Below are 14,156 nucleotides of genomic sequence, written 5' to 3'. Positions count from 1 at the left end.
CATTGTGGAAATCAAATCCATGAGCCATATTGTTTAAAAGTTCACAGTCATGTAAATCTAGCTTGAATTTTGGATAATTGAAAAGAATCAAGGTATCTTCCATGAGACAAAAAACTCAAGACCCCTAATTAAAGAAATGAGAAACAAAGGTGGGGTAAAATCCTCCAAAGAAACCTTCCCATCCAACTTTTTACAAAAAATGAAATGCAATTAAACCAAAAAAATCTGTATTAGCATTGACAAATTTGGCCTAACATATAATGGAGCCTAACTAATGTCCAACTTCACATTATATTTTGAGCATATGAGCATCATTCCCTTTTTTTCTGAACCCCAAAATTTGCCTGGTTACAGTTATAACATTATCAAAACATTGTATTACAAAACAATGCACACATTCTGCTCTTTTTTCACTTAAAAAGTAGTTAACAATAAGAAGCTCAAAAAAAATCACAAGGAATTAGGAAATGCATGAGAAGAGAAAAATCTGAAATGACCTTGACAAGATCTCTCTTTGCAAAGAAGCCAATGCACACCTCGCCATTTACATTGAACTGCCAAATGTAACCACTAAATAAATCAGCAAGGGAAGTCTACATAATGAAACATCAAATCTAATGATACCTTACTATTAAATTATTCGGAGAAACAAATCATTTGAAAGCTGGCAAGGAAAATTCAGAGCACCCAAAACAGAATCTCCTATGCATAGACGGAATGGATAGACAAAGGTAGAGAAAGGCAAAAAGAAACCTTTTCTATATAACAATTAGGATCACAGCTATGATTTATAAATCGGGCAAGGTTTCCCTTCGCACGTGCATCAATATACTGCATACAGATCACAATCCAAACAACAGTTAGAAGTATGGGTAAGAAAACCCCGTCTTATACTACCGAGTATTGACATAGAACCTAACTTGTTTAATGATAGAAAAGTAAACACCCTGATAACAGGCTTATATTTTTAGAATCTGATTGGAATATTCCATGAATAAATTGCAACATAATAGCGGCCTTACTTCCAATTCCAAATATAAATTATACAATTAAAGTATTCAATGCATCAGAATTTCCTCAAGAAAATTTCATCCCATTTCAAACTGAAAATTAGTTTAAGATTCCTTCCTCAGCTTCCATTTGGAACCAAAGAGCATATTTGAACCATAATAACCATGTTAGTAGAGCATAAAATACAAGAGGTATAAAAACCCACAATATGTGTTCAACCACAAACTTTGGGAAGATAATAACGTGTAAAATTCCTTTCAAGCAAATATCCCAGAGGTGTAGACTATGGAGCAAGCTTTGATCTACAACATCAATCTTTACTTTTTGAATCCTTTGAAATATCTGGTTATGCAACAATCTGTCTTCAGCAAATATTTATATCGAGCCATCTTATATCAGATTAGAGGTAAATAGTATGGATAAGATGGCATGTTTGTTATAGCCAATAATTTAACTACAGAAAGTCAATAATTAATCCCATCCAACCAGGCTGCCTAAATTGTGAAGCAGTTGCAAAAACTAAAGTTAGTGGATGGTATATCAGGAAATGAGTGAGTGTGATATAAAAACGCAAAAATAAATCATCAAGCCTATCATTTGACATTACAGTTTATGTGAATTCTTTTTTATCTCTAATATTACTAAAGCTAGAAGGGTCCATCAGGCCTGCCACTTCATCTTCCAATTCATTTAGCTTCTTTTACTCTCTGATTCTACTCTTTTATTCTCCTCACTAGAGGTGTTCATTAGAGATCATTTCTGCCACTTTTAAAAGCCCTTAAGTTCTTATTTGTAATCACAAAAATTTCGAGCATTCTTTTTCTCTCTGATAAGCAAATTAAGGGCATTAAAAAGTGACAAAACTATAATATTTAATGAACTTCACCTCCAATAAGGAGAACTTTGAGCATCCTTAACTGATAAAAAAATTGTTGTCTGGCCACCCAATTCTTCAGCTCCTATTGTTAGTGTTGAAGTTTTATAGCTGTGAGAGAGAATATCTACCCGAGATGATATGTCGTAGTTTCTTGAGATACATCTGTTGTTCTTTATATGGAGAGACGTGACATTATGTTTGGAAATATGAAAAGACATGCAACATGCGAAGAGACGGGCGTTTGGAAATATGAAAAGATATGCAACATGCAAAGAGATGTGCATTTGGAAATATCAAGTGACTTTCAGTTATGATATGAAGAGTCTCTCAATTTAAGATATATATGATTGCTTTGTGCAATGGGTGTGGTATTCAGTTAAAAGCATTGTACTAAGACCTCTATTATTTAATCAAAAAGATATATTGTGGCTTGGTTTTTCCCCTCAAGTTGGAGAGTTTTACCAAGATAAATCGTTATATCTTTATGTCTTAGTGTTCTTTATTTGTTTATTGTTGTTTATTTTTTTTTTTTGGGCAAAACATTAACATGGTATCAGAACGGATTAGATTATAGCAAATAAGGGAGTTCCTCTTGTTCATTAGTTTCTGTATCTGTTGCAGATTGCAATGAGTATTTTGTAGACAATCTGTATGTGTTAAAATTGTAGCTTCGATAGAGATAATATTTACCTGAAATGATTGTTGAGAGTTCTATGAGATTCTTCTACTTTGCTGGACTACAATAATCAAGCTCGGTAATTTATGGTTCCTATTTATACATCATGTTTGTGAGCTACTTCTTCAGCAGTCAAGATATTCTCTGCACCATTCTGTTCAAGTCTCTACATTTATCTATTGGCATGTTTGATTGGAGTTTCAATTTGGAGTTCCTTTTAATTTGAGCTCCAACTGTTCATTGTCTATCAGATTAGCAGTAAATAGTATGGATAAGGTGGCATGTTTGTTGTAGCCGATAATTTAAATACAGAAAGTCAATAATTAATTCCATCCAGACAGGCTACCTAAATTGCGAATCAGTTGCTAAAACTAAAGTTCGTAAATGGTATATCAGGAAATGAGTGAGTGTGATGTGAAGAAGCAAAAAGAAGACATCAATTCTGTTTGAGTCCCTACATTTATCTATTGCAGTGTTTAGGAGTTTCAATTTGGAGTTCTTTTTATTCGAGCTGCAGTTGCTCATTGTCTATCAAAGACCTTTTGTCGTCAACCTTTATTACGGTCTTGTTGTATTTTGTTGTGCTCAGAATGCTTGTGTCTTGCTCTGTATGAGCATTATGGTTGTGTGGTGACGTCTCTGTATCTGCTTCTCTTTTATTCTTGACGGTGGTTAGTGTTGTATCTCTATTTGTTTGGCTTTCTTTGATGAAGTTTCTTTGCTGCTATCATGAGCGCATACAAAGAGGCATGATCAATTGTTGGCATTCTATGGCTTCTTGTATTATTGTAACAATGAACATCTTAGTTACATAGTGTGTGTAAAGATTTATTGAAATGAAGATTTTGTATTGGCTTCTTCATCATTACCATGTGTCGTTTTTGTGGCATTCACTATGGAGCTAGAGACTCAAGTGACTCAACTGAAGGCTATGTTTCTCAAGGGGTCAAAGTATCACTTGGAGGGTGTTATCCTTCGACTGCAATAAAGAGATTAGTATTTTATTTCTATACCTTTGAATATTTATCATGAATTTTGTGTAGAGAATTCACACAATAACATAGAGAATGGTGAATCATGTATGCTTCTAGTATTTACTAATATCTCCAAAATGATTCCAAGCCAAATCAAAAAGCATAAGAATGATGAGAGATTGCATCCAGAGGGAGTTAGATTTTGAGAATTCAAGGCAACCTATCAAAGGGATAAAGCACTGGACATGAAGTTGAGACTGAAAATATTTATTACATAAAGGGAAAGATGAGCTGAAATGGAAGGACTTCTTTAGGCTCATTAATATTCAAAGGAGCTTGTGTGGCAGATGAAGAGTGCCAAGTCCTTTGCAGTGGATCATCAAGCTCATGTAGCAATGTGACTGCAAAAGATTATTGTTTGGTCAAGCATTGAAGTCTTTTGTAATTTGTTGTGAGAATGCAGCCCCCTACTCAAAGGGAGTCTCAGCATTCAGTTGTTCTTATTATGTACTATAATGAGTTGTTCTCTATGAGAGAAGTTATTGGGGCAATCCCTTGTTAATGAGTTCTTTTCTATGTGGGAGAATTTTGAGGTGTAATCCCTTGTTAATGAACTCCTCTTTGTGAGGGAGAAGCTCGAGGTGCAATCCCTTGCTAATGAGTTCTTCTCTATGAGGGAGAAATTCTAGATACAATCCCTTGTTAATGAGTTCTCTAAGAGCATAATGTCCTAAAGGCGAACTCGGCCTGAAGGAGATCTCGGCCCGAAGGCGATCTAGACCCGAAGGCAATCTCTATCCAAAGGCAATCTCAATCCGAAGGCAATCTCAACCCGAAGGCAATGACTTCCCGAAGGGGATATCGGCAATCTCAGCCCAAAGGGGATCTCTATCCGCAGGCAATCTCAGCCTTGTTGAATCCCAAAACCGTAGATTGGAATCCTACAAGTCTTGCCAACTCGATGCTGGGATATCCAACCGGTTATGGCCAACTTGATGGGATTGATCGATGTGATCCAAATCCCTAGCACTTCTAGCTCTGCAAGGCCAAGGTTGGTGCACCTAATCATAAATAAAACACTTAAGCCCAAGATGCTTATAGCAGAATGGTTAAAATACGAATGTAATGAAAGCTTCCAAAATGGCAAGAATTATAGAAAACTTTTAAACTTGCAAATTATAAACCGAGAATAATAAATGAATATATGAATGATTTTAAAATAAGAATAAGTACGAATTAATGCAACAAATGAATATATTAATTCTTCAAAAGAAAGATATGAAATAATTGCCAGCATATGGATTATGAATCGAGTAATATAAAGACCAGTATCGAAGGGCGATAAAGTCAGTATTATAAGTTTAAAACATACAACTTTATAAAATTCTATGCACATCAATTATAAACAATTTAGTAATCATGATGCAACCGATCAAATATATGGCCACAATTTTAAAATAGTCTAGAATGTATTTTTAATCCTATGGTTGGGAGACAAACTAGACACAGATTCGGAAACAATAAAATATTTCTCAATATCTATGATGTTTGATTTTAAAATGCTATAATTGATCCTATCCACTAATCTATCATATAAATTATTTATAAAGTTAAAAATAATTATTATAAAGGACAAGACTATATAATATTTTAACTCTAACGCTTCATGCAAATAAAATAAACATTTCTTACTGATCAATCCGAAAATAAAATTGCACTGGAGACACTCCTTATGGATGATCCATCCAATACAGTTTGCCTCCAGAATCACATATTTACTCAATAATCCAAAATTCACGGGCTTAATTCAAAAATTCATTCATTTGCCAATGAAAGAATATAATATATCAAATGCACATAGAGTATGTAAAATTTGTAAAAATTGTATATGAATGTTCGTTGTCTCTCAATTGTGTGTCACACTTCTATTATTTATATTGGTATAAAGGGTGCAAATGAAAAGCCAACACTCTTCACAACACCTAATTGCAATTTATAACCATGCGATTATATCAAAGAAAGAATTTGATTAAGATGAATATTAAACTCGAAACATATAACCGCTACAGATTTGACGACAACCATGATATCCATTTTGGGTTCCTTTATATTGATTGCTTCAATCCATCGCAAGGCTCTGCTCACACGAATAAACTTGCACCAAAAAACCAAGAGTTTAATCAAATATAAAATAATCAAAGCTACATCCCTCCTAGATTTGCACAATATCACTTTTATCTCTTTGTGGCGAGTCAAAATACCAATGGTGGATCAAGTCTAGCAGGTCTTCATTTCCCCCCAGTATACATGGGTTTTCCCTACTTTCGCAATGGCTCCAAAGATTGAATTTTGCAATGAAGAGCCTTTTCAGCTAACAAATCTTGAAGACCTCCAACCGTCATGGCACTTTGAACCGGGCTATTTAGGAAGCAAGTTGAACACATAGCAAATGCTTACGTTGAAGAAAAGACCAACGATTATTATCATGACGCATACCCAAATTCAAAAAGTCATATATTAACTTCTAAGTGCATCTTCTTAATTTCTCCGAGAGTGGCTTTCGAGCCAATCATCCAACTACAATTTCCTTTTGTATTCATTGGTTATTTGTTGGGACTATCAATTTTTTATTTCTCAAAGCTTTATCCTCCATATAAATGGAATCTTCTCATATTTAAAATACGTAACTAGAGAGGAATGACCTTCAACACCAAAAACATTATTTCCATCCACCAATTTCGTCCTCTATCAATCATATGATGCACTCTATATTGGTCGCCATTTAACTTTGTGTCGAATATTGTGCTATATCACAATTATCTATGCTTATGGTTATCAAATATGATACATATCACAATGTATTTGCATACAGTCTACTCAGTGATATTTTGACCACCGTAAATACATGGGTTTTTCCTTCACTTGAATGCATTTGTTTATGACCATTGCTGATAAACCTTCTTCAATTTGAACATAATGTGCAATGATCATGTTGCTTACTCTACCTCTGTATCTGAGTGTTGTGCAATTGGAGGTTGTGTATTACCATTGGCATCATCAAACAAAGCTCTCAATGATTTTGAAGTAGTAGTGCCAGCTACATGAAGAGGAACACCTTGACATCAAGGAACTGGGTTTATTTGCAGCCACCAAGAAGATATGCATTTTCCTGAAATCCTCAAGCCACTGAGAGAATGGAAACACCTAAGCAAGACTCAACAATCTTAGTTCCATCCAATCCTGAAAACTAGGAGCTCTATACACAGACCAAACTCAAATATTTTTCCTCTTTGAAAACCATGATCTTGCTTAAATTTTGAGATGTTACTCTATAGTTTATATCGTTTGAGAAATTCAGTTGATACCTAAGACACTAGAGATGTCTCTTTGTACACAATCAAAAACTGGACAGGTAAGCCTTGACTTATGAACTTAAAACCTTTATTGCCATAACTCAAATTTCTTTAAAAGTATTGAAATAATCTTTCTAATATGGTGAGAAACAATCTACACATTCCATCACAAAGAGTTCTCAAACAATAATGTTGTCACCCATGCATATTCTAAGGCATGTGCCAGAGACCACAAGGTGTATTGAGTCTTCTGGTTTCCTCCATCAAGCAGTCTTGACTCTAATTCTCTTCTTTTGTATTATAAAACTTAATAATATCATCAATAGGAAGTGACAACAACATACCCTCAAGGTATTGATTAACAAAAGATTCAACTCTCCTGCATTTAGTAACTCATCAACAAGGAATTCAATAAACTTCTTCAAGAAAGGAAGTCTACATTATAATTTTCTCAAAAAATATCTATGTCAAAACACTCCAAACATAGCAAAATGTTCCCTAGCGGAGACTCTAAAATTTGAGCTCCATCAAGCCCAAAGGGGATCTCGACCTAAAAGGGATCTCAACCTGAAGGCAAGGACTTCTTGAAGGGGGATCTTGGTGATATCGGCCCAAAGGCAATCTCGTCCCAAAGGGGATCTCTGTCAGGAGGCAATCTTGATCCAAAGGCAATCTCAGGCTAAAGGGGATCTCAACCCGAAGACAATGACTTTCCAAAGGGGATCTCGATCGAAGGCAATTGCTTTGATACTACTATAATGTTTCGTACGCATAGGAGAGGGAATGAAACACATAAGATTGACCTGGAGTTGTCACACAGTGACCTAATGATGGAAGTTGTATGTCGTACAGTGATGACCAAGAGGTCACACGATGATAACAAGAAGGTTATACGTTCGTACGGTGACAATGTGGATAGTCTATCGCAAGAGGGAGAGGGAAGGTGACCGTACGGATTATTGCTTGTACGAGATAGAGGGACTGATGGCATACGAGGTTGCAAGATCGTACATAATGATCAGTGTCAGGAGCGGAGGAAAGAATGAAGGTTGGTTGGAGGGATTATACTTCATTGATAATGCAAGTATTGTCCAATCACCAAGATATCAATGCAAATGTATAACAAACACAATATACCGGAATCAAAATATATTCCAAACAACAATGATATTTGCAACATAAATAATGCTCTTTCACTTCCGAAATGACGAAAAATACTAAACTCCAACAGGTATTCGCATTACAAAGAAATAATCCAAAATCACATAACAACTACTACCTACATGTCGTGCTTGAATACCCTTCAAAGGAACTCTGAGGGTTTACAAAGATAAACGACGGCAGCACCTATGGAAACAATAAAATAAAAATGGGTCCGAGATATATTAAATCAATCGAAACCACAAATACAAATATTATTAACTTGGGCCCCTGATACTTGACTAAGTGCACAGTTATATATAGTTGCAATCACAAGGATTCCACCAATAATAACAATTTATCAAACACGGAGGATGTTTGCAAGAGATCCACCAGAATGGAACAAGAATTTCTATAGATGATGCTTGAACTTGCCAGATCCGAGCGAAGTAATACAGGATCAGAATAGGGTGAGGGTGGAGTCCCACCAAAACCGGAATAGCCAAATAGGGAAGATCTCTCACTTCCGAAATGGCGAACAATACTGAACTCATGAATTCGCAATACAAAGAAATAATCCAAAATCGCATGACAACTACTACCTACATGTCATTCTTAAATACCCTTCAGAGGAACTCCTGAGGGTTTACAAAGATAGCCAAGGGCAACACCTACAAAAACAATTAAAATAAAAATGGGACGGAGATATACTAAATCAATCGGAGCCACAAATACAAATATTATTAACTTGGGCCCCATATTTATTAATTAGAAGTAACTAATTAAAGGCCCTTTTATTATATTATTTAAATTCTAGGACCAATTAATTAAATTATTACATTAAAATTTGGGAACATGGCAAAGAGGGAAAAGTTTGAGGGGTAATCCCTTGTTAATCAGTTCCTTCTCCGCGAGAGAAGTTCAAGGTGAAATCTCTTGTTAATGAATTCTCTGCAAGAGAAGTTCAAGGCAAAATCCCTTGCTCCACCTTATAGGAGTAGCTATGGTGGATCCACCCTCTAGGAGTAGCCATGGTTGAATTAATGTGACTCCATGACTTAGTTTTCTTTTATTTCACCCTCTACGAATAGCCCTAGTGAATATCATGATGAGATGACAATTTTATGTTGAGAAAATCTATTATGAGATTTTGTTACTAATTTTTTGTTGCATTTTCTTATGTTTGTCATATTAGAGATGGAAAGACATGAATATTCTCTCTCTTGCTATGAGGGACTGTTGAAATTTTATAGTTGTGAGGAGAGAATATTTGTTGGAGTAACCACCTGCATTCCCCTTTGAGATTTGTGACATGGCTTAATTGCCTTATGTATCATTGTATTCCATAAGTCTAGCGGATGTATCGGGCATTGACAAGTTGATCTTTTGGTGCAACGACAACCCTAGCTTGTAACAAGTGGTATCAGAGCTTGATCACAGGTTTGAATCTCCTCGAGCAATGTTTGAGGGGGGATTGTTGGACTAACTACCAATGCTCCCCCTTGAGATTCTTGCCATGGCTTAAGCTCCTGCTGTGTTCTATAATTCTAGTGGTTGTATCGAGGATCAACAGATCAATCTAATCGTGCAACAACCACCCTAGCTTATAAAAATATCTACCTGAGATGATATGGTGTAGTTTCTTGAGATTCATCTATTGTTCTCTATATAAAGGGACATGCGACATGCAAAGAGACACATGTTTGGAAATATGAAAAGACATGCAACATGCGAAGAGATGTGCATTTGGAAATATGAAAAGATATGCAACATGCAAAGAGACATGCATTAGGAAATATGAAGATACATACATTTGGAAAATGAAGTCTTTCAGTTATGATATGAAAAGTCACTCAATTCAAGACATTTATATTTTCTTTTTGTAATGGGTGTGGTATTTAATTAGAGGCATTGTACTCAGACTTGTTTTATTTAATAAAAGAAATATATTTTTTGGTGTGGCTGGGTTTTCCCCCTCAAGTTGGATAGTTTTCCTAAGATAAATCGTTGTCTTTCTATGTCTTAGTGTTCTTTATTTGTTTATTGTTGTTTATTTTTATTTCTAAGTAAAACATTAATAATTAGAAACTGTTCCATAAATTATTACCCAAAAACAAGGGAAAAAAGAGGGAAAAAAATAACAAATAAGTGAAATGAATACGATATGGTTAATATATGTGTGTGTGTGTGTGTTCAAAAGTGAAAATAAATAATAAAATTTTGATTTAATGGATGTAATTGAGTAAAATAGACAAAAGGATGTATATAAGTTACATATCTCATGAATGGCCTACAACTAAGGGTATCCATGAAATCAAAACTATTTTACAATTATTTAGCTTTTCTTATAGATTTGCTAGAAATTATCAGACCTTTAACAAATCTATCAAAAAAATCATAAAATTACCAATGGAATTCAGGGTACAACAAAGCATTTAACACCTTGAAGACCTTATTAACATCTCCACCAATCCTTTGCATTCTTAACTTGTTTTAAAACAAGAAAAACAACTAGTATGTTATTAACTAGGGAAACTAATACTTATTGAAAAGAATTATCCTATTCATGATCTATTATTACTTGAAAACCTTTTATGCTTTAAAAATTTGGTGACCCTTATATGTTAGGTAACAAATTTGTTTTATGAAAATTTATCATCCTACTTTGCAAAATCTTTTTACTCATCCACAAACAAAATTGAGACAAAGAAGATGGATGGAACTATTAAAAAATATGACTTTACTAATAATATTAATTATGTCACAAGCAAAGTTTCCTCTCTTGGTTAGGGAGGAAGACGAAAAAATTTCTACAATCAAGCGGATTCAAGGCGTAATGTGACTAAAGGTTAATCACAATAAATACATGAATGACAAATATAAATGGTGGTTTGGGGCTTGTTCCATGAGTTGGGATGAAAAACTTCACAAGCATTGGTTGAATCTATTCATTGTGTCCAATTTCATTAAATCCTACAAGAGTGCTAAGCAAAGAATAGTGTGGATAGCTCCCTCTCCAAGTTGCTTGAAGCTTAATTTCATTGGGGCCTCAAGGGCAATCTTGGACAAGTGGGCATTGGATGCATTTTATGGGACACTCATGGAAATCTCATTCCTGTTTTGTCTAGAGAAGGTTTATATTGTCACTAAAAATAGAGGAGCTCGACAATTTATTGTGTGGTTTGTGGCTTTACACAGCTAGAGACTTCTTAGATTTTGGTATTGAAGGTCTCTCTAGTTTGTATTAAGGTGTTCAAAAAAAAATATATAGTTAGAAACTAAAACTAGTGGTTGATATGAGCTAGAATTTCTGAATTACCTTGAGGACTTCAATGGCTTTTCTATTTCTTATGTATTCTATAGCATTGATAGAATAGCAAATCATCTAGAGAATGATGGTGTTATCCAAGAGCCTAAGAATCGTATTGATTTTTCAACTACTAATTGAAAGGGGGGAGACCGACATAGGATGAAATGGCTTGGGATGCAATCACTTGATCAATGTTGAGTTGTTTGGTTGGTGATTGTATTCTTCATTTGACAATTATGGCATCTCATGGTCAACACTTTTGGGTGTTCCTCCCTTACAGCCTAAAATGCGGAAGTTGATCTGTGATGGGACGGTTTTCGTCGTGGTGGCAAGCTTTTTTTGCAATTGTAAGTTTGATGATGCTTCACAGTGTTGATCTATCCTTTCTCAAGTTGGGCTTTTACCTTTTTGGGCTCATAGGTTTACATTAGGATTTTCTTACAGTCCCTTCTTGTTATCAAAGGATCAATAAATTGGCAATTTTCTTTCTTTTCTTGCAAACCTTATGGTAAGTATCGCATCATATCGTATGTGTGCCTAGGATCAACTATTTGTACCATGTAGAATCCATCCATAATTAAATTCAGCACTTGTTCAAGACCAAGGAGGAGTGGAAACCATTCGGGCGATTCCTAAGGTTGCAGGTCATTCAGCATAGAGAAGTAGGCATATCCACGATGGACGTGCCTATGAGAAGTTCCTTTCTACTGTGGAGAAGTACCTATGCCCACTAGTTGGTTTCCACTGAGAATAAAGTGGTTGTTATTTCCATAATGGAAGCCCCATCGCTGATATTTTTGACATGGAAGCCATAATAACGAGGCATATTGCTAAGAAGGCAATGTTGGTGATTAGAGAGGCAACTAAAGAAGGACCACAAAGCCAATTTAGCAGCTTTGTTACAGTAAATGGTGATCTGTCACCCCCTTTCCAGCTAGAGAGGATTTCTAAGTGTGTTGAGGTCATTATGTTCACCATGTACCAAATCACGTAACTTTTATTTTTTATCGATATAATGGGAGTTGTTCCCTTACACGGCACTTACCAAAAGAATTATTAATATATAGAATATTATACCACTTAAATGAAATCATTCTTTGTTTATTAGACAAATATGATGATTTGCCTTCCCCTCTCCATCTAGAGAGAATTTCTAAGTGTGTTGAGAAATTATTATTACTTAAATAAAGTCATTCTTTGTGATTAGACAAATATGGTGATTTGTCTTCCCCTCTCCAACAAGAGAGGATTTCTAAGTGTGTTGAGGGCATGGTGTTCATCTTGCACCAAATCTTGTAACCATTGTTTTATCAATATAATAGGAGTTGTCCCTTTAGATAAAATTTACCCAAAAAATTATTAACATATGGATACAAGATATATATACTTATATAAAATCATGTTTACTAATTAGACCATTCGCACTCACAAAACGCAAAGTTTTTTGTTCAAGAGCATCATTTGTGGTTCGGCATCAAGTGTGGAGGCACTCTGCTCCAATTTCTCACTTTTTTGGCACATTGCGATGGCCATTTTGATGGAGAGATTTAAAGATAGAAGCAAATATTTATATTTGCCCAAAATTGTGATTTGAAGTTCTAGTTGTTAAGGTCATGCAATTGTTAGTAGACCTAATGGAGACACAATTTGGGTATTTGAGGGACTGTTTTGTCCCACATACTTACTGCAAGTAAGTTTTTGAGACTTCATATAGCTTGTGGTTGGCCTAATATACTGTGAGGGTTTATCAAATTCTTCTCAAGGACTCTCTTGCACTAACAATATTTGTTCATGGTGATCGTGGTTGAATTATTGATTGAGATGATTCTTGCTTGTTGGTGCGATTCATCCACAATCACCCTTATGCCTTAATGGTTGCATAGATAAACTAGGAGCTTGTATTCTATCTTCCAACTGTTTTTTTCATCTAGAGTTCATTTTGACAAATCATATATCATCGGAAAACTTTTTTTGCTAACTTGATGGTGGAGGTATTTTCTCGATATCTTGCTATATTTTACTCCATTTCTCAATTGAAGTTGCATGTTAGTTTTTGGTGCACATAAAGGAGTTAAGTGGTTATATTGTGAAGAATTTTGCTTCATTCTCTTGTTTAATCATGGATTGGTCCAAAGTTGTACTTCTAATTCCACACAATTATCATGAGTCGAAGTCACGGATGGAGCTAGTGTTGCTAACATCATGGAATGGTCCAAAGTTGTACTTCTAATTCCACATAATTATCATGAGTGGAAATCACAAATGGAGCTATTGTGCTAACATTGAAGTTGCATAGAATAACATATGGCCGAGATCCTAAACCAACAATAAGTGTCGTAGAAAAGATATTATGGTTTGATAGACAAGATGAAGCTCTTGGTACTCTTTGTTCGTTCATTCCTCCTGATCTTTGATATCATATTGCATCTTGTACATATCCCAATTAGATTTGGAGCAGCTTGGATAATCTTTTTGTTAGGCCAGACAAAATGAGAAAATTTTATTTCGACATGAATTAATGGGTTTAATCCAAGAAATTCTGATCGCAAGTTTTTGAGATTTGATATAGCATATGGTTGGCCTAACAAATTGTGTGGGCTTCTAACATTCTTCTCAAAGACTTCCTTGCACTCACAATATTTGTTCACTGTGATCGTGTAAATATTGATTGAAATGCTTGTTATACTTGATGGTTATATAGTTAAACTCAGAGCTTGTATTTTGTCTCTAAAAGTGCCTTTTACAACCCTTTTTTTCATCTGGAGTTTGTTTTTGATGCATAATATATCTTTGGAAATCTTTTTATGCCAACTTC

At 34.9% G+C, this 14,156-nt stretch overlaps 1 protein-coding gene across 1 annotated transcript in view; it reads right to left on the bottom strand.

Annotated features, from left to right (window-relative positions):
• LOC149551300 (uncharacterized) overlaps positions 1–14,156 on the bottom strand; it is an 83,491-nt gene that overhangs the window by 26,560 nt on the left and 42,775 nt on the right. The window contains exons 8-9 of the mRNA XM_089786853.1: positions 754–831; positions 498–554 (exon numbers count right to left, since the gene is read on the bottom strand). Coding sequence (XP_089642979.1) covers positions 498–554; positions 754–831 — 135 coding nt within the window. The remainder of the gene's footprint in view (positions 1–497; positions 555–753; positions 832–14,156) is intronic.

This window comes from Cupressus sempervirens, chromosome 6, assembly GCF_028749045.1.
Source record: "Cupressus sempervirens isolate cs-2001-9-10 chromosome 6, ASM2874904v1, whole genome shotgun sequence".
In the NCBI taxonomy this organism is placed as follows: domain Eukaryota; kingdom Viridiplantae; phylum Streptophyta; class Pinopsida; order Cupressales; family Cupressaceae; genus Cupressus; species Cupressus sempervirens.
This window is presented reverse-complemented; position numbering and strand designations above follow the sequence as displayed.